Here is a 21958-nt window from a genome sequence, read left to right as displayed (position 1 = left end):
GGCTATTGGATTAAGTTCAGTTGAAGCTGCAATTTTAAAATAGCCGTTGACATCGTCATTCACGACAGGGCTCTTATCCTCGTCGCAATCCGCTTTTTGTGTTACTACATTTTCGCATGTGCCGGATTCATTGGTCAGTGAAACGGCATCTGCGGGTAAGTGCAGTTCGAGCAGATCCAAATCTGTTATGTCCGTGTCCAGAGCATCAACGTAAGTTGAGGAAGGAGGGGGACCTTGGAAAGATTGCATGTTTGGATGCATTGAGACAGGGTTTCTTACACTGTCATCACTGTTCAGTCCAATCATGGAAGCATTTACGGCGGTCTTTACAGCGGTCTTTTCGGTTTCTATCATTTTAGCATTTGTCGGTGTAGTACACGTCTGCATTATGCGTTGGTGTGATAGAAACTGTGAAACTTAAGAACTCAAGGCTGGAGGCTGTTGGGTGGGGCAGACTTGAATAGTCAACTCCTTTATAGATTCCCTTGTAGCGACAGTGTCAGTGTTAGTTGTTACATCGCTTACCTCTAGAGTCAGGTTGAGTTGTGTTTCAAGTTTTCTCAGCTGCTGCAAAAGTTTATGCCGCGTTTGAGGACCTTGACCACATTTCTCTCCGCACAACGTCGTATGTTTCATGTTGACTAGATGCAGATATTCGTCGCTTCCTTTAGCGGACTGAAGCAGACTGAACTCCGCTTCGAACTCCGCTCCGCGCTGGGAGTTCGTATAAGTAGGTTGGACTTTCAATTAAAGGGGCAAGCACACTTTGCTCCACGTAGCTGCAGCTCCTCACAAGGACAGCCTCTCACCAGGAAAACAGGAAGAAAACTGAACTCTGCTTCGAACTCCTGCGTTTGTCATGCCCTGAGTATCTCACAACTCCTTCCTGACCATGGAAGCCAAATGGTAGTTGACCCTCCTACCTTGGTTGGCACGGGTTCCTGATTCTAGATAACAGGTAACCTTGAGGCAGCCAATGGGGGGGGTAAGGGGGGGTTAGGGATAAGTTGTGGATAGGGAAGGGGTGGTGAGGGAAACCGGGTAGAGGATTAGGGTAAGTTGTTTTGGATATATATGGGGGTGGTAGGAAAGAGACATACAACACAAAATACCTAGAGGAATCTAGCCAGGTGTGGTCCCTTCTTTTCTTTCACTCACTGTGCCTTTCTTAATTAGAGCACTATGCACCTTGGATCAATCTCCTGCACACTGCGGCACACTCCTTCTTAATTAGGAATTTGACTCCTCCCTACACTCCTACTATACGACACCTGGAGCATTTGGCAAAGCGACAAACAATAGCCCACTTAGGTAACCACATGGACATGAAAATGTCAACTTCAGCACTTTTAGACATCCACTTTAAGCAGAAACATGATAATGAACCTTTAGGGCATGCACTCCCTGAATGGTCATCACAGACAACATATTGCCCCCCCCCCCCCACAGAGCTACTGAGAGGAGCTGTAGCGATGAGAGTTTTGAAGAACATTGAGAGACAAACAAGCAAAGCGTAGCCCCTAAACACGTGTTCTCATGAATCGTTCTCTATTAGTCTTTTGGCTTGAAACCTGCTCTGTTCACATTCACATATTCCATAAACAAGGATGATGCACTTATCTGAGGCCTGGGTCTTTGGGGATGGGGGGTCCGGAGACAACGCCCCAGGCGTTGAAAGTTTCCAACCTTAACCTTGCATCAGAACGGCCTGCCCGATAAGTGTACAGGCGGGAGAGCGAGGAAGAAATTACTCAGCTTTGCTGCCGTTTCCTCCTCAAGCATGCCCGCTCGTGACACGGAAGCGCTCGCAGCGAGAAGGGGTTACCTCGCTGCTCCATTTGTCCTGCGCCCTGCAGCTCCGTTATTCTTCCTAGCAAACGCTCCTTTTTCCTCACCAGCAAACAGCACGGGTCGGGGAGGAGCTTATAAAGGCTCAAACCTTGCGGGCATGCATGCTCAATCCAGAACGCAAAGTAGCATGGGGAGTGTGTTCCCAAGCGGTCCGGGGCCCCAGCACACCACACCTCCAGGTTTTATTAGCCCGTGTGTTGTGGCTCTGGCAGCAAACCTCCCCATGCTTCACAGCAGCTCCCCACTTCCCCCATTTGCTTACAGGTTCACAGTAATAGGGCAGCACTTCCACTATCGAGTGTTGTCCTTTGGTCTCAATTCTGCCCCTCGCGTATTCACGAGACTGATGAACACGAGAGCGGTGCTTCTCCAGGCCAGAGGCCATTACGTCTATCTATATTTGGACTGACTGGTCAGGGGCAACACGCAGCAAGGAGCGAGCCACACTTTGGAGTGCCTCATGGACCTTCTCCACTACCTCTGATTATTGGTACACAAGGCCAAGTCGGAGCTTACCCCTACGCAGTCCTTGATCTTCTTCGGATAGTCTGGATACAGTCAGGCAAAGTATTTTCCTAATGCAGGAAAGGGTCAATGCGATCCTCGGGTGACTTGTCAGCATGGTGGTATCAACACCTGTTGGGTCTCATGGCAGCCTGCATTCTGGCAGTGCCGTACGCCAGACTGAAGATGCAGAGATTGCAGCTGCACCTAGTGCGAACTTGGATGCCAGAGAGGGGTTCTCAGATGGACAAGATCACAATACCGGTAGAGGTCAAACCAAATCTCTTATGGTGTAGGCAACAGGAAAACCTGAAGGGAGTGCCGTTACGCCAGCAGGAGGCGTCGGTGGTGATGACTACAGATTCCTCTCTGGAGGGCTGATGGGCCACGCTAGACTGCTATTCCATTCACAGGCTGTGGTCCCTGCAGGAGCGGACAGAACACATAAATGTTCTGGAGCTGAGAGCGATTCAATTGGCTGTACATGCTTTCCTCCCTATGATCGCAAACAGGACAGTACTCAACCAAACGGACAATACCACGTCCATGGGTTACCTCAACAAGCATGATGGCACACGGTCTCCTGTGCTGTAAAGACTGACGATTCAGATCTTGGAGTGGGTCCTAGAACAAGGCATTCACCTGACTGCAGTTCACCTCCCGGGAGAGAGCAACACAGAGGCAGACGGGTTGAGCAGGCTTCCAGCGGACAACTAGGAGTGGGAAGTGGGCTTGTCCTCAACTCCATTTTCTGGGGATGGGGGCCACCCGGAGGTGGATCTATTTTCCTCTGGGAGCAATCCGAAGTGCAGACAGTTTGCTTTGTGGATGGGGAGAGGCAGGCGCTCACTAGGGGATGCCTTCCAAATCTCGTGGGACAACATGTGTGCTACGCTTTCCCTCCAACTCCATTAATCTAGAGAGTATTGCGTATGTTCCAATGCTCGGCCCATAGTCGCATGATTCTGGTAGTACCAGACTGGCCAGCCAGTCTGGTACTCGGACCTGGTGAGCATGGCAAGTCAGTGCCCAATTCCCCTGAAGTCGATCGGCCCGGTACACCTCTTGCAGCAACGGGGAGCAGTGGTTCACCTGTAGCCGGAGTGCCTAGCTTTCTCAGCCTGGTACCTGCGCAACTAAATATGCAGCAACTTGGGCTTTCACAGGCCAATCTGGATATTATTCAAAATGCTAGAAAGGATTCCACTAGGCTCCAGTACAGGAGCAAGTGGGCTAGGTTCTGTCATTGGGCCAGTGACAAGGGAGTGGATCCAGCATTGTGCACGCTCAATCAATTCTTATCTTTGTCTGCCCAATTAGCAAACAGAGGTGTGCAAGTAGACATGTGTTGCATATATTTGTTGACATTAGGCACATACAGGAACGCGGAGGGCCAATCATTCTCCACGACTAATCTGGTGCTGAAGAGACATTTGCAGGGGCTAGCCAGGCTATACCCTCCAGTCAGAAAACCTCATCCAGTGTGGGACCTTAATGTGGTGCTGGTAGCACTGGCGCACAAGTCTTTTGAGTCCATGGCGACTACAGACCTCAAGTCTGTGACTCAAGATGGCGCTGTTGATGGGCCTCACATCAGCTAGATGCATTAGTGAAATTCAGGCGCTGGTCGCGTCAGAGCCCTTCATGATCTTCTACAAAGACAAAGATAAGGTGGTCGTGAGGACACACCCAAAATTCTTGCCGAAAGTAGTCTCTTCCTTCCATTTCAATGAGGAGTTTGTGCTCCCAACCTTCTTCCCACATTCTCAGTCAGAAGCGGAGAGGGCCTTGCATTGCTTGGATGTTAGAAGAGCTCTCAAGTTCTACCTAGACAGGATGAAACCGTTCAGGAAGTCTGACTTGCTGATCACGTTTGGCGGGTCAATGAGTGCTAAGGCTGCGGCGGTCACATTCCACAGGCAGGTGCTGTGGCATGTCATCAGTAAGGTGGCCATATGGGCTTCCCCATCAGCCTTCTGCAAGCTCTACTGCTTAGATGTTAGTACCAGGTCAGATGCTAAATTCAGACAAGCGATCCTCAAGAACCTATTTGCCAAGTTGATACTCACACTCCTAAAAGGCTATATCGGTTGTAATCGCCCATAAAGTATGGAGGAAAGGGGACGGGACGTAGGAGTAATTAAGTTGCTTGCTGTAGTGAACATACTCCTAGTCTAGCATGTTCAAGGGGACTGTGGCCAGGCACCAGAGGGTGGGGCTATGGGGACGTGGTCACGCCCATAGCTGCGCCTGAAATTTAAAGGGGAAATGCTCTTTTTCTGTTAGGACACTTTTCTAAATGGTGTCAGTCTTTTTCCAGGTCTTTTTGCTGTTGCCAATCAATCAACGAATAGTGAGCTATAGAGTTCACAACTTCATAAAAAGTATATGAAGAAAAACATGTGCATTTATTAAACAGACAGTCAGAGACTGCACCAACTGTACACACTGTGAGAAACCTGAGGGTATTCTCCCCATTAGACCTCGAGAATCCCTTATTCATGTGGCCAAGGAAGGGCTGGCGCTCTCATATCCCAACCCATGGGGTGTACGAGCAAGGAAGGATCACCTGGGTAGGGGAGCATGGGGTTCTGCTCAGGGGAGGGCCCCAGGTGAGACGCAGTACTATACCGGAGAAAGGGACAAGGAAGACGAGATCCTTGAGACTTTTATGGGCTGTATCAACTCAACCTCCCTTCCTTCCAATGAACCTCCTTTTCGAGAATCCACCATCCCCTCTGCATCTGGTGAATCCATCAGACACCCTGTTATACTTAGAAACCACATTCCCTGTTTCCTACCTGAATACTCCCAGTCATTCTTCACATCCCTTTGATTATTCTTTTCCGAAACCCCAGTATACTGCATTAACCACACACTACCATTCCCACAGTCCTCCCTGTTCAGGTCACGATAAAAACTATGGTCATTTTCGTTCATTCCACAACCCCTACCCATCTCACTCTTCCGAATTTACCCAAACCCCTAGCACAAAAACTATAATCCTATACAACACATCTTCCTCTCTATATCCCGTAGGATAATCTAATACCCTAACCTCCCTCCTGCCCCACCCCCCTTCAGACACACATACTTTTTTTGCACCAAGGAAGACAACCGCCTAATTCCAGAGCTGTTCACCTGCCATCTGCCAACCTAAGGGTCAGGCAATTGACCAAACTCACACACCCGATGGCCCTTTCCTTTCCCCACAGGGATAAAAGGTAGAGCACAAGGCGAGCAAGGCAGTCCGCACGACGTAAGCGCTAACTCAGCACAGCAGTTCAAGAGGAGGCGAAAGACTGCAAATACCGAGAGGGTTACAAGGAGAGAAGTAACCTTGTCCTTTCCGATCAAGGCCCCTGAAACCTCCACAGACGGAAGCATAAGACTGAATAAAGGCCAACGTGTGTTGCAGCAGATGTCAATGGTACACAAGACCCTCCTCCGCTGATTACCAAGTGGGGGAGGGGCGCTCGCTTCAGTGGTACCAACCTTGACTCCAAAGCCAAGTGGTTCATCACAACCGGTCAGTCGAGGGGAGTGTCGATAAGAAACAAAATGTGTTGAACAAAAAGTAGCCAAAGGCTAAATTGAACTTTGAAAACAAAGCGATAATGGTAACAAAAGAGGGGGAAAACCAGTGACAGAGGAGTCCAGCACCACGTGAGTGCTCACACAGAAACCTCTGGGCGATTACCCAAAGGTCAAGACTACCATAACCAGAAGACCTTGGGAAGAGGCGAAGAAAGGTCAAATTCGTCATACAGGGGTCTTGTAAAATCCTCTCTACCGTTGAGTCTTTGACCGGCAGATGATTGCGAAAGCTAAGGGAAGTGAATACTGCATGGTGACAATGAGTACATGAACTGGATTTTGTAAAGATTAGCAAGGGTGAACCCGGCAGAAGGATGCTAATGAGAAGGGCAACGTCTAAAGTCCTTTGATGAATTGTCTGTAACCATCAGCGAGCATGAACCCAGCAGAGGGAAGCTGACAAAGGTCGGTGAGAGTGAACCCGGCAGAGAGAAACCAGTAACGAGGGGCAAAGCCCGAAAACCTGTTTAAAAAGACATTAGGATTTGGGAAAACAAGAAATATTGCAAGACAATGGGAAGGGAAATGCCCCCCTTGTTCTTTGGGATCCGAACCCGGCCGAGTGAGATCCGGGGTGGAGAGGGGCTGTCACCCAAAGTTCACTGAGAAGGTAACTGTCTTGTGAATTTGTTGAATACAATTTCTGAGGGGTCTGTGCCCTGAAAAAGGGGACCCAGATGTGAAGCAGTCACCAAAACCATTCACAGAACAGAACTTTTGTGTTTGTTGAAAGCATCAGGCCTCGAAGGCGAGAGTCTTATTGAAATGTAATTTAACCATCGAAGAACCTGATTTTTGATACGGAACTGTTAGCTCGTGCTGGGAAAACTCGAGCGTGTGCTGTGCTCCAAGGTCCCACCTTATCCTGTGCTACAAAACGTGGGGAAGGGAGACCTCAAGGCAATCACATCCTGACTTATTATTTGAACACTGTTTCCTTTATTTTGATAGCCTATACCACACTCTTTCGGTAATTAGTTGTAAGGAATTGGCAATAGGTTTTTCTTCATATAAGCCCATTTATTTTGGCACAAGGCCACTAGGATTGCCTTATTTTTCATTTGATGGTCGACGCTTGCTCCCATCTTAGATTTAGGTTTAGTTTAGGCGTTTTTCCTAATAAGCACCCTTGAACTATGATCACTTGTGTATGTCTTTACTGTTGCCACCATGAGTTCCTTACAACACATGCTAAACGTGTGCACTTTTCAACCAAAACGCTTCAAGATTTGAATCACAGTTCCCCTTCCTGGTTGATTTATGTCACTGCCCGGAAATATCCCAACCCCATTACTCTCGTCTCCATGCTTCTTTCCAACAAGCAGCCAGCACTGTAGCACTTTCATCATATCTTTGATTCATTCAACACAATAGGTCTAGAACGCACTTGCATCACAACGCCATGATTTTCTCGCAGCTTCAACAATTACATAGCCAGACAAGAAAAAAAACCTAACCCAACAGCGCACATTTCAGTACAAAATTCAAACACAGCCCTAGTAGACTCTAGAACGACTAAAGAATACATTAATCTGCAGGAATTCAAAGTTTTGTTTACTAATTCATGACCAAAAGGAAATACTTTGTCAAATTACTAATGTTTAAATGAATGTGATGTTAAACAGAATGTGAATCATCAGTGTAAACAATTGATCCTTTGCTTTGTAGACGGCTACATCAATAACATACACTGATACCAGGAGCTACTGGTCCAGAAGACATTTATAAAAAACGTTTTATACCTCAGAGCGAACAACTTGCCTCTGACCAGGCGTCGGGCCATTAAAATTCCACAACCCTGAAAGCATTGCACCTAAAGCACAGCGTCAAAGAGCTAGAGTAATGGCCTGACACCTAGAGAGTGTGAATCACATCACATGGCCAGAGAACTCACAGACACTCGAACCACTGTGTCTTTCAAGGCAGACAAGTGCAGTCAAAATACACTGCCACAGCCTGACAACCATTATAATCGAGTAAGGACTGATAACACCTCTCCAACCCATTAAGATGCAACCACAAAGGCTGCTGTGCAGTCTAGTCTTTTTAGGTGCAACTATATTCTGAAGACGTGAAAACACGGTTTCCCCATGTCTAACCAACGTTCAAAGTGGATGTCCTTAAGATATCTATGCATAGTAAACGCCTTCCTGTTCTAGTGTTTGGTTTAAGGCAGAGGTAGACACACTGAAAGGGGTCCACCTTTCTCTTCTGACTTCAGCCATTAGACTTTTACTCATTCCATCAATGTTTCCAAAAGCTGCTTTCTGCTACAAACACTCTCTATCCTTGCTGTAATCCAGGCACTAGTTTACCAGTTTCTCTTCAATGTTGATATTTGCCACACATTTCAGGGTGTCTAGATAATGGCTTTAAGCTTTTTCTTCTTCCTCTTTTTATTTTAAGGCTTCAGCAGAGACAATACTTCTGAGGTTGAAGATGAGCAGCTTGCTGAATATAATAGCCTCTTCCAGAGACTGGTAGAGCAAGGCAAACAACCACATGGTCCGAAGAAGGGGCCTGACAATCATCGCAACACTTCAGTGGAATCAGCTGTCAGTTACCCCCACAAACAGAAGGAACAGGAACAAGTGGATGATCTGTCCTCAGTAAGGGAAGAAGGCCCCCTTCTGACTGAACGACTGGAAAGGACACAAACCTTGGAGGAGGTGGGAAATCTGGGCAGAGAAGAATGGGGAGAAGATGAGATTTTGCAGGCACGGCCTGAAGAGAAGCAACAGGGTGCAGAAAACACAAATCCCTCTGCAGAGCAACCAAAGAAAAAGAAGAAAAAAATGATTGACCCTAGCGCTGTCATTGCAGTTCATTCTCAGGTGCTCCGAACACCAGTACTTCCGACTGCTGTGGAGGAGGAGGTAAGTCAGTCAGTTTTGGGGAGATTGCTTAACTCTTTGTGGGAAATGTCTCTTATCATATGTTATTCCTTCTCTTGAAGGAGAATGTTGGACCTTAGAATAGGGAATACCAAAAACCTACTTGCAAAAAACAAATATAGCCTGCTACAGTCAAATTGCTTGATGTGGACAAAGTGATTGCATAATGGTGTAGGAAAGCTTTACCAATTTTGCAGGAAAGTTCTTCATGCCACTGACTGCTCTTTCCTGATGCATTGTGGCGCTCAAAATAGGTTGTCTGCGTAAATTGTTTCTTTGTGGCAGCTGTGACGACTAGGGATCAACTCAAAGCCTGCCACCACAATCAGTTGTTTTAGGGACTGATAGGTTTCTTACTTACCCCACCCCATCGCTCTCACAGCGACCAATAGAATACAGCTGCTTCTCACATAAAATTTGGCCCAAGTGTCACATAGCCTCTGACATAGCATCCTCCCCATGCCTTTGCAATTTGCGCTGCATGACTAAAACTGTTGCATTAGACCAACATCACTCTCGCCCCCCACACACTGTGACCAAAAAAAGACAACGGAGTCCCAAGATAGAAATTCAGTCCAGCTGTCACATAGACTCTGACACAGAAAGCTTCCTCCCACCTCTGCAACATGCGCTGCTGCTTGAAACCTAGCCATTCTCTAGCTATCTCAGATTTGGCAATAAATGCACACACACATTGTACTGCTTCCTTTCATTTGCAGGTCTGCTCAGACTATGGTCTTCCTAAGGGCGTTCATCCATTACAGCCCTCTAAGGCCATACCAATGGTAGGATAAAAATATCACATTATGTAATATGACTCTAAACTAATGTTACATTTTCTAGTCGGTTTTATTCTTAGAGAGTGGGATATTTCTAACCAGTAGTGATTGTGTTTGAGATAGTAAAACAGTGTATTTCCCATCAGATCATTCACTTCCTTTAGAACCATGGTCCAAATTCCTTTCCGCTCTTGCCTAGTTCAGGACCAGCTCCCAGCGGTATCCCTACATATTATCCCCACCAAAAATATCGCTGTTCATATACGGTTGTTTGTCTCGCCATAGGCGATATTTTTGGGGGGATCATTTGTGGGTGCAGGGGTGTCCCCCGCACATTTAAAAATAATGCAGGTGTGTCCACCGCACGGTCCATGGCTCAATATCGCCACATTTTTGTATCGCAATATTTTTGCGGGGATATTAACACATGGAACCCTTCCGGCAATACAAACAGCTACTGAGTCTCTGGGAGTTTGTGTCCTGGACTTTTCTTTTTTGTTTCTTTGTCTTTTTGACTTGTGCATTAGTCATCATGGTCTCCTGGTGGTCCTCATGGACTCTGCTACCAGGTAAAACCTCTCTGGAACCTTAGAACATCAGATGGGGGTCAAACTGTGCTCAAACATTTTTGCCCTAGGTACTTTACTCTTTCCCATTCTGGTTGGTCTTGCAATTGGACCCCCTGTCTACAAGGGCTGGACTAGAGATCAAATCATCTGGTCTCCCAACTCCAGCTTTGCAACACCTTCATTACCCAGGTCTTGAATATCTCCAATCCGTTTTCCTTCCTCCCTGTACTCGCTCCTGCCCTTTCGTTCTTTGCATCCATTCCTCCCTCCACAATTCATCTCTCTGCCGCCTCCGTTCTTTTTCCCTTTCCCACTTGTTCCTCTCCATCCTCTACTGACCACAAAAGTGATGGGTGGAAGGTTTCGAATTAATCTAAACCGCTGGCAATTGCTCTGGGCAACCTTCCACACCAATGTTTTTTAGCCCGTCTGCGCCATTGCAAAAGGGGACCAGCCGTGTGCAAATCAGTCAGCAGCTGCCGCCACCGAAGGTAGCAGCCCAGCCCGAACTGCTAGGCCAGGTCCCCTCTGCACAGAAAACCAAGCAACCCCAGACATGTTTCGGCCTTGTTGGACCTCCTCAGTGAGGTGCAGCCCGGTTCCCTGTGGCGCAGCGAGCAAGGGACCCACGTCTGGGCATACCCTCTCACAAGGAGAAACAAACTGACCACAAAAGTGATGGGTGGAAGGTTTCGAATTAATCTAAACCACTGGCAATTGCTCTGGGCAACCTTCCACACCAACGTTTTTTAGCCCGTCTGCGCCATTGCAAAAGGGGACCAGCCGTGTGCAAATCAGTCAGCAGCTGCCGCCACCGAAGGTAGCAGCCCAGCCCGTACTGCTAGGCCAGATCCCCTCTGCACAGAAAACCAAGCAACCCCAGACATGTTTCGGCCTTGTTGGACCTCCTCAGTGAGGTGCAGCCCGGTTCCCTGTGGCGCAGCGAGCAAGGGACCCACGTCTGGGCGTACCCTCTCTCACAAGGAGAAACAAACTGACCACAAAAGTGATGAGTGGAAGGTTTCGAATTAATCTAAACCACTGGCAATTGCTCTGGGCAACCTTCCACACCAACGTTTTTTAGCCCGTCTGCGCCATTGCAAAAGGGGACCAGCCGTGTGCAAATCAGTCAGCAGCTGCCGCCACCGAAGGTAGCAGCCCAGCCCGAACTGCTAGGCCAGATCCCCTCTGCACAGAAAACCAAGCAACCCCAGACATGTTTCGGCCTTGTTGGACCTCCTCAGTGAGGTGCAGCCCGGTTCCCTGTGGCGCAGCGAGCAAGGGACCCACGTCTGGGCATACCCTCTCTCACAAGGAGAAACAAACTGACCACAAAAGTGATGGGTGGAAGGTTTCGAATTAATCTAAACCACTGGCAATTGCTCTGGGCAACCTTCCACACCAACGTTTTTTAGCCCGTCTGCGCCATTGCAAAAGGGGACCTCTCCATCCTCTATACTCCTTTTACTCTCCTGTCTCTATTGTGGTGTTTTGACTACTCTCCTTTCAGGTGGTTCACATTCCCTGCCACTCCTTCACTATGGCGCATTGCTGTTCCTCCTCTTCTTTCCAACCAATAGACAGAAACACTGGGCACACCTATGATGTAGCTAAGTATTAAACATATAGTAATGTTGCCATCTAAATATGTTTAGAGTAATTTGAGGTGCGAGGGAGATAGTCTCAACCTTGCCATCTAGGTTGGAAATTGAAGAACAAAAGAGGTTGTTCCCAAATTTTGGGAACTCCCGTCCCCTTCACCCTATCAGATATCTGTAACAGATCAGTTACTTAACCAAAGTAATGTGAGATTGTGAGATATTGGGATAGGAATCTATTACTCACAATCCCTATCTTTAAAGTTTTTGAACATTTTTGAAACACAATTAAAACCATGAACTAGTTCAAACATGTTGTAATGCAATCAAATAACCATTCCAAAATGGTATTTATATCACCAGATAGCTGACAATTTATTGTATGCACGTTGGCCCAACGCGTTTCGAGAATTCACTCTTCATCAGGGGCATATAACATAGTTCCATAAGTTTCTATAAATAAAACAAATACATATATATATATCTTAGTACAGTGTTATCAGTACAATAGTTCAATTATACCAAGTTCAAGTACAATAGTGAATATTTAACAGATTAATGAAATTATATTCTTTCAAAACTGCCATATCATATGTCATATCAAAACAAGATCTGGTCTAGTATGCTAGTAACTGTTATTGAAAAAGCCCAAATAACCTCTGAAATATAGTACATGTATTTACAAAAATCAATAAACGATAATCACAATTAGTAGAATCAATAGATTGTCGATTTTAGTCAAGACTGACCCTGTGATAGCTCTATTTAATCAGGAGAAGATTATAGTGAGCTCATCGAGGAGATTCTGGATGGCCACGATTGACCGGTATCACAACCCAGGATTCCTGTAGATATGGTAAAGACTAAAGATCAATGACCTAGTAATCCCAATTTTTGCCAAGTATTTAATTTACGAATGACACTTACCCCCATAGGTGGAGGATCTTGGTAAGTAGAAAATTCGGGAAAATAATGGTATAGTGGACACTTTTATAGCAGGTCTAAGAGTACAGTTCCCTTTCACAAGGCCTAAGGAGGCAAAGATTTATCGGTTGTGAACAAAGTCAGTTCTGAAATAATCAGAATAGTCTTGGTAGCTATATAGCTAAAGATTCTTAAGCCCACTTACTTTTCAGAAAGATGACAGCACTCAGTGTGGTAGGTGATATAAAGACGGGAGAGTACCGGTTGAAGATGCAGAAATGTGTCTCCATAATCAGGCTACAGAATTCTTCTTTTCCTCACTCCATACCTAGCTCTCCCTCCTCACTCCTTCATTGGGTCTATGAGTGGAAGGCCCCTGGCACCTTTATTAATTAGGGGCCGGCCTTAGGATTGGTGGAAACCTGAGTAAACTATAGCGTTTTCCAACTGTTCTTGCATGACATGGCCATGCTCAACTCCACGTGCTAAGAAAATTGAAGGGGTGTCTGCTATCTTGGAGTCAGGTTGCATTCATAATGGCCTCCTTACTCCAGTAAGGCAGTGTAGGGTTATGCAGCAGTAGAACGCCTCTGTGTGATCACCCCCCCCCCCCAACCCCCCTATTTGCATGAAGGTCTGCTGTCTTGGTACGAGGCTGATTTACAGAATATCCTGCCTCTTAAGTGTGTGAACCTTTTCCCTTCTGTTATTGGGTACCTGCTAAGATTGACATGTAGCTCGCAGTGTCTATGATCTGAGGGTTGTGTGCCAAGCTGTAAAGGTTTCTTTCTTATGTTTGTATGACCTAATTTGAGGGCATTGATGTGGTATTGGGGCGCTATATAGGAGGGGGGGCGACTAAACTCATGAGGCCAGTGACGGAATGGAAGTCCTGGCTATCCCTTTTAGGAAAGATGTAGTTTTTGCTGCTTTCGTCCTGGAGACTTTTCTTTTTGCTATTGTCTGCTTCCCGACCTGTCTTGTTGGAAGTAAGTTAAACCCTCAGCTTTACTTCCTTTGCTTTTTGCTCACTCCTATGGGGAAATTGATCAGGTTGTAGAATTTCTTCTGATGTTAATATGTAGCTTCAATTTAAAACCCAGTAACATATCATAATATAAAGCTTACGTGTGTGCTGTACATGATTTATTATCAGCCGTTGTGACTTATTAACTACCTACTTGAGTGCGATACCAGGGATTCTATTCATATACAGAAACTTGATCTGAAAATGGAACTTGGAGCTCCTAAAGTAACAGACCCTAGAATACCTAAAAGCTTTGGTGCAGATTATCAGGCTAGACCTACACTTCCAAGGGGTATGGTGAATGCATATACAGTGAGGGAATTATGCATTGTTGTTAGTATATACTTTTGAAATGGCCTGTAGTATGCCTGATGTATTTGGGAACATCCATGCTACATTTTGTTTAGGCGTTCTCCCACAAAGGGTACGACTACTGTGGCGAGAAAGAGTAAGAAGGCTGACAACTTGGTTTCATTTTTGGTTATAAACTTGTATTAACTAAGGTAAGAAACCTATCCCTCCCTACTTCTAGAGGAGGGTTCCCTGCCTCCAGCTAGAATAACTATAACTCTGGTGCTTGTCAGGATGTAAGTCAACCAAAAACTGGTAAACCGTTCTCTGTCCCAAACCCAACTACTCTATCCCTGCCACTACAAAAGAACAGCATAAAGTGTTCAATAAAGTTCCTCAATCAAAGGAAGTTTATTTCGGTAAAACATGGAATACCATAAAAACACATCAAATTAACATCACAATATCAATAAAAACGTCAAACAAATAGTCATTACATAAACTTAAAAACAAAACTCCAAATTCATGAACAGTCAAGTCTTAATAAAGATTCTCTTAATGACAAAGCACGCTTTAAAAACATCAGAACAATCCACCACACCTGAACAGAATCAACATGTAACAAATAATGTAATGCAGGTTTTTAGCGTCGCAGGCCATGCCCCTGCAAAACGGGATTTAAAGGTGGGGCAGAATAAAATCAAATGTGCCAGATCTTCTTTAGGTGTCCTTCAGAGGAGGAAGGACTGGTCCATTTTCCCCTTGGACCAAACTGACATCACGGCTCTCATGTGTATGCAGTTCCTCAACACTAGGAGAAGGACTCCCTTCTCCTGGTGAAGTATTGCAGTCTCTGGTGGCTTCAACAGCAGTCTCTTGAAATAGGGTCTGATTTACCAATTGTCCCAGGACCAGGGGATAAGGTGTCCGCTCGCCTTCTACTAGCCCCTGTTTGACCCTCAGGGACTCTGTATATCCTTCCTGCCTCTACAAAACCCAAGCATATGGTGCCCTGCTCACCCAGGCATATGGTGTCCTGCTCACCCAGGGATATGTACTACTATCCCTTGTATTTCACCCTCGCTACTCCCGCCACCTACTACCTTTTATTCTCAACAACTACTACTGCTACCTCTGCTTCTTCTACTACCCCACCCCACCACTACTATTACTCTATCTCTAAAACTCACTCTCCTCTCTCTCTCACACAAACACTCCACAAAACCCCTCCTTAACTATAGCCCCCGCACTCCAAACGCTCTCACCTCCACTGGTCTTATGGACGTCCTCCACTGTCTCCTGTCCTCGCCCAACTAACCCACACCTAAACACTCACACACTCCTCCTTAAATCCCCCACCCCCTCCCAGAATTGGCCACTCACCCTGTCCAATCACTTACTTGGCTCAAGGGGGAGTCGCAAGGGGAGTGTTTAGGGAGGCTTTAAAAAGGGATTGTAAGCTCCGCCCCTTTTCTGGAAACATCTTTGGCAAGAAAAATGTAAGAGTTTCTGGGGAACTGGAGTCCCTGTTCAATAAGGCCTTCTAATGTGCCTTTGAATCGTAATCTCTGGTGAGCTGGTGGGAGTCTCATTAATAAGGCCTCCTTTCTTGAATGGTGTGTAGATTTCTGGAGGCTTTGCTACACCGCTTTCTCACGTTGCCGGTTTAGGCTGCCAGCTGTGTGCTTTGAGGAAGTGCGAACTGCCGCTGCGTGGTGGCTTCTCCCTGCTGCCTCCTGCTGCGGTTCCCCCCTCTGTGTGTGCCTTCCTCATCAACGTAGGTAAGGTGGGGATGGGAGGGTGTCTGTACACACTTGCGCGCAAACACCAGGGAATGTTTGGGGTGGACTCCCTCCCTTCCCTGACACAGCATGTAAGCAGGCCTTGTCACATTCTTTCTAATGGATTCCTTTCTCCCACGGATTCCTCATCTTTGATATTATATCATCATCAGCTGACTTTTGGAATGTTTTGCCACCAGGGGGCTCAGTTTGGCCCTGGGACCGTTCTGCTTGATGCTGTTAAGTGCCCCATACTGGTTGAGACTTCAGAGCCAGTATATATGGAGCCACTGCACCCTATGACCTCTGTTCCTTTTTTCTGCGCACTCTGTACGTTTTGGAAATGCAACTTGGTTAGCTTAGCTTAATTTAGAACTGTCATGCCTAACCCTGGTAATTCCTTATGCTTTTAAGACCTGTTCAGATTGAGGGAAACCAATGTCTGCCTCAGACCTCCACTGGATTTGTCTCCATTGCCTGGGTGAGGAACATGACCCGCCAATTCATTCACCCAAAGGCTCTAAGGGAGTCTATTGCGAAACATTTCACATACTGCCACATTCATGACGACCACACGCCTTCCAAGTCTTCACATGTGAAACTGAAGAAGAGTATCATGGATGAACAAGTGGAGGAATGCTCCTCTGTCTGACAAGACAAAAAGAAGAAACTCATGAAGAGGTCCTGCTGCCGAGCAATTATTTTCATGGTCCTATTTTTTTTTTACTGAAGCGCATGTCAGTTGAGGCTTTCGCTGCCACCTTCTCGCCCCCCCTGTCCCCCCTCGGCTGACTCCCACCCTGACACAGCCCTCTCCACTTTTCACTCTGCTATATCTGATACTCTTGATATCCTTGCCCCTGTCATGAAAATCCGCCTGGAGCCCAAAGCCAAATGTAACTCCTGGTATGACTCGGATCTCGTCACCCTTAAACGCAAGTGCAGGGTGGCAGAGAGGAAAAGGCGTGCTTCATGTGCATCCTCTGACAAACTGGCCTGCCGCCTGCTCCAAAGGCAATACCTGCTCTCCGTTCTCACCAAGAAGAGAGCCCTTATCCAAGCCCGCATTTCTACGGCATCTAACAATTCGGCCGAACTCTTTATAATCTGCAAGGAGCTGGCCAACCCTGCTGCAGTCTCTACCGCTCCTGTCCCCTCCCAGGCCCTCTGCACGGCACTGGCCTCTCACTTCATTTAAAAAACTCAGGGCATCCTGTCCTCACTCTCCTCCTATCACCTCCCCCCCTCTATTCCCTGCTCTTCCTCTGGACATTCTGCAGCCACCCCTCCTCCCCCCTTCTCTGCCTTTCCCCTTTTCTCTGCTGTATAAGGTTTCAAGACAAGTCCGATCTATAAAAGTCTCGTCAAAACAGGTCCACCCATGCTCCTCCAAAATTATCAAGGACCACATCGACTCCTTGGCTCCTGCCCTGGCTGACTTCTGCAACCACTCCTTCGCCTCTGGAGTCTTCCCATCCCCCCTCAAGCACTCCCTTGTGCACCCCCTTCTTAAGAAACCCTCTTCCGACCCCTCCTGCCCGGCTAACTATCGCCCAATCTCTATCACTCCCTTCCTGGGCAAGCTCCTGGAGAGGCTGGCCATCTCCCAGCTTAATCTCCATACTGAATCTGTTGGTAGTCTCCACGACCATCAGTCTGGCTTCAGAGCTGCCAGAAGCACAGAAACTGCTCTCCTGAACATCCGTGAGGACCTGCTCTCGAACCTTGACTCTAACACTTCATGTGTTCTCATTTTGCTTGATCTCTCTTCTGCCTTTGATACTGTCAATCATACCATCCTACTCAACCGTTTCCGTGATAACCTGGGGTCACCAGTCAGGCGCTGGCGTGGCTAATCTCTTTCCTCTCCAATCGACCCTCCCAGGTCCAACTGGGTTCCTTCCTCTCTGACATCTTTTTCTCTGCTTGTGGTGTCCCGCAGGGATCTAACCTCTCTCCCTGGCTGTTTAACCAGTACCTGGCACTTCTTGCCCACCGCATTGCCGCTCTCTGCCCCAACTTCCAGTGCTATGCGGATGATACCCAGCTCATTTTCCGGCTACCTTCGGCCTCCTCTTCTCCTTCCCTCATCTCTGACTGTCTTTCTGCTATGCAGGAATGGTGTGCCGCAAATTACCTCTGCCTTAATGCCAGTAAGACTGAGATTCTACTCATCGGCACACCCACTCCCTCCTTCCCTGCAGCTCTCTGGCCGGCCTCTCTTGGCCCTCTTCCTGCTCCTACCTGCAAGGCAAAAAACCTCGGGGTCATCTTCGACTCCACACTCTCCTTCTCTCTTCACATATCTGACGTCTCTAAGAAGTCACACTACCAGCTACACCTCCTCAGAGGTATCCTTCCTTTCCTCTCCTTCCCCCAGAAGCTCACTGTCTCTATAGTCCTGGTTCTCTCGAAGCTGGACTACTGCAACAGCCTCTATCTAAATCTGCCTGCTTCTACTCTCTGCCCTTTGCAACTCATCCAGAACAGGACCGCGAGACTTGTCCTTGGCCTCAAGCCCAGGGACCGTATCTCTCCAGGACTGAAATCACTACACTGGCTCCCAGTGGCTGTGAGGATTAAGTTCAAAACCCTCTGCATTGTCCACAAGGCCTTCTTGGGCCTTGGGCCAAAATACCTTCAACTCTCTCTTCCTAAATATCTTCCTTCTCGAGCTCTTCGCTCATCCGCCTCCAACTCCCTCAGGGTCAGTCGCTTCTCCAAGCAACGAGTTGGGGGTAGAGCTCTCTCTGCAGCAGGAACAGCCTTCCTGCCTCCCTGAAACTTGAAGAGAACCATCTCCGGTTCCGGAAGCACCTCAAAACCTTCCTCTTTGCCTCTGCTTTCTCTCCCCCTCTCCCCTGCTAAAATTACTGAAACTGCACTGAATCTGCAATCCGGGCCACTCACCGAACTTCGGTCCTTGGCCCAGCCACTCTCCCTTGCACTGCCTCCCTGGCAACCCCTGCACTGTGGGACTGTCTCTGTATCCCTACAGCCCCCCTTCCCAGCACTTGTATGCACTTACCTTGCCACCAGCTGGCCCTTATTATTTATTTTGTTATTCTACTAACCCTGTACTGCACTTCCCCTCTCCCTTTCCCCCTTGCACTTTTCCCCTCCCCTCTTCCCTTGCGCGATCTGAATGACACCTGGCCAAGTAGGATCGTGGTCTGTTTCCCCCGTCCCGCCTCGTCGCGCCTCGAAACATTTGTGTATAGGCGCGTTATAAATGCCATATCATATATCATATCATATACTTTGTTTAAAGCCAGACCTAGCTTGCGAGCTGCAGAGCGTGGTACATGGTGCGGGTAGCCAGCATTCCAGATGGGGTCTTTTAACAAAATCCGCGCTGGTGGACAGATTTTAGGAGTCCACCCTGGTTATGGTGAACAGGGAGCTCTGAGTTTAAAGGGATCACCACGGGTAGGCACTGCTAAAATTGGTGTTTTTTATATATATATATATATATATATATATATATATATATATATATATATAATTTTTTTTTTTTTTTTTTTTTCCAACATAACTTTTTTTATTGCCATTTATAAATAACAGCTTTATCAGGCTTTGTGAGGTGTTGCTAATGAGTAACATAACCAAAATGAACATAGCCTCAAATGAGGCAAAAATAAACATGGGGAGTATTTTGGGGTGGTCCGGGGGTTGGTTGCAGTCGTCTCAAATAAGCGTTACAGGGCGTTAGTTCAATGATCGTGGTTGATTCGACCGCTATGTCTGTGGGCCTAGGGGGCCATTGGTCTATTAGTCCATTTTCGTCAGCCTGGTGTTTATATTTAAAGAAATCTAAAAAATGTATAGTTCCAAAATAACAAACAATGTGTGACATATGGAGCTCTGTGGCCGAAAAAAGGCCCAAAGCACTAGGCCACACTTAAACAACACCAAATAATCACAGGCGACCCCTGTGAGAACCACAGGCTCTCATTTTGCCCAAAGAAAAGGGCTTAAAGCAAATCTTGCCAAATTTCCAATACTGTCACAATTTTGTGCACTCGATTTCATATATTTACAAAAACTCTGCTGCAAAATGTTGACACAGATAGTTCTTTATATCCAAATCAATGTGTAAAGCAATGAGGCAGTTTTATGCTAACATGGGTTTGTTGAGTGCCTATGCATTTCGGATTGAATCCATCCTCGGGGCCAAACCCTTAGCCACCACTGCTAGGTCAAACTGTGTCATTCCTCATTCCCTCCAAACAAGGAAATGAGCACTTATCTGCATCAGAGATGCATGCAATTATGGATCCGCAAGCAGATAAGCGCTCTACAGATCTATTTGTCCGGGATGGGGTGGACTTTAGAATTAAGAACTCTGTAGCAGACAATGAGGGTAGGTACATTATCGTAGTGGGAAAATACTCTGGGGCAATGTATACGTTGGCCTCCATCTATGCCCCAAATGTGGGACAAGAGGGGTTTCTAAAAGAGCTATCAGGGGTGCTAGAAGGGTTCATACTGGGCAATATGGTACTAATGGGCGATTTCAACATGGCATGGTCCCGGGATCTTGACAGGCGTACGGGGCGGGGGGGGGCGTATATAGGGACAGTGGCCTCGTCCTCGCTCAGGGATAAGTTTGCAGCCCTCACTTTAAGGGATGTCCAGAGGGGGGCGCAGGGGAACAGGGAAGGATTCACCTTCTCTAGCGTACACAGGGCACAGTCCCGCATCGACTAGGTTTTGGGTCTCAGCCCCCCGACCCCCGGGAGCAGTCTCGGTTATCGAGGTAGGTCCTCTAGGCATAGCGGACCACTAGGTTGTCACAATGGTCTTGCAATTACCAGGGCGTAGACCAGAACTGTGGGTTTGGAAGGTGCCGGGAGTACTCCTATGGGACCCAGTGATTTAGGGGGACATAAGATTATACAATTCTTTGCCCTTACTAATTCCTCGGATACGAGGGAGAATTTTCATTCGATGCATTTAAAGCCACGACCAGGGATGGGTGTACTTATAGCATAGGTGAATATCACTGAAGCCCAATTAGAAGCAGAAGTCAAGGCACGCAAGGCACAGGCCACAGGAATCCCATCCAGGAAAACAGTGAGGGAACATATCCAGGCAGTGGGCCAACTTAACTTGTTGAGAACAAAAAAAGCGGAAAGGTCAATGCTGTATGTACGTCAACGATTCTATGCCAAGGCTAATAAAGCCGATAAGCTTCTAGCACAACTTCTTAGGGGGTCATCCGGCAAGAATAATATCACATCCATTATAGATGAGGAAGGGCTCAGACACACCCGCACAGAAAAGACCCAAGAGTGCTTTGCCGACTTCTATAAGGATCCATACACGTCCCAAAAACTGCCGGAATGCTCTCAGGTGGACCTCCTGGAGAGGATCCGTCTTACCAGGGAAGGTGCGGAAGTAAGTGAACAACTAGGGCAGGAGATTACGAAGGATGAAGTCAGCAGGATTATAAGGGAATTCCCCCCCAAATAAAGCACCTGGCCCAGATAGCTACAAAGCCAGCTTTTATAAAACCTTCGGGGGAGTGCTGGTTCCACACCTGACCAGACTATTTAATAGCTTTAGGGTATCCGGCAGGATATCCGCGTCAATGGAGGAAGCAAAAGTCATCCTTCGAATGGATTGTGTCCTCCCACGTATTCCTTATCTTTGATATTTCCACTATCCAGCTTTGCTGCTTCGGTCAAAAAAAAAATCAGCAGGGGCACTGTGCGTCGATGCCTGTCGACTCGATGTCCCTCGAATGCCTCTGTCTTGATGTCGATATCACCGAAAGTATATCTAGCATGCGCAAGGCCCATTGGCTTCAGTTCTGTTTTTCCGCACTTGCTCTTTGGTTCCTTGTGAGAGAAAATCTTTGAGTGGTTTTTCATATCTTTTTAAAAAAAAAAATAATTGTATTAATTTTATTTCAACAAACAATACAAACCAAACATGCAGTGCATACAATAGCATTATAAACATATATCTCTGCAACATGTCCACTGATTCTCCCCCCCCCCCCCACCCCCCTTACAAGCCTATTCTCTTCCATGTTCTGTTTCTGCATATTGTGATAAGGATTCATCCTCTGTATTTTCCGTTGGGTCTCGTGGTAGCCCAAATAACTCAGCTATTAATTGTTTCCAGGCTATCAGGGT

At 47.0% G+C, this 21958-nt stretch overlaps 1 protein-coding gene across 1 annotated transcript in view; it reads left to right on the top strand.

The window, feature by feature from the left end:
• UTP14A (UTP14A small subunit processome component) overlaps positions 1-21958 on the top strand; it is a 684761-nt gene that overhangs the window by 454638 nt on the left and 208165 nt on the right. The window contains exon 12 of the mRNA XM_069612971.1: positions 8359-8828. Coding sequence (XP_069469072.1) covers positions 8359-8828 — 470 coding nt within the window. The remainder of the gene's footprint in view (positions 1-8358; positions 8829-21958) is intronic.

This window comes from Ambystoma mexicanum, chromosome 5p (genome assembly GCF_040938575.1).
Source record: "Ambystoma mexicanum isolate Mex_15411 chromosome 5p, UKY_AmexF1_1, whole genome shotgun sequence".
NCBI classification, from domain to species: domain Eukaryota; kingdom Metazoa; phylum Chordata; class Amphibia; order Caudata; family Ambystomatidae; genus Ambystoma; species Ambystoma mexicanum.
This window is presented reverse-complemented; position numbering and strand designations above follow the sequence as displayed.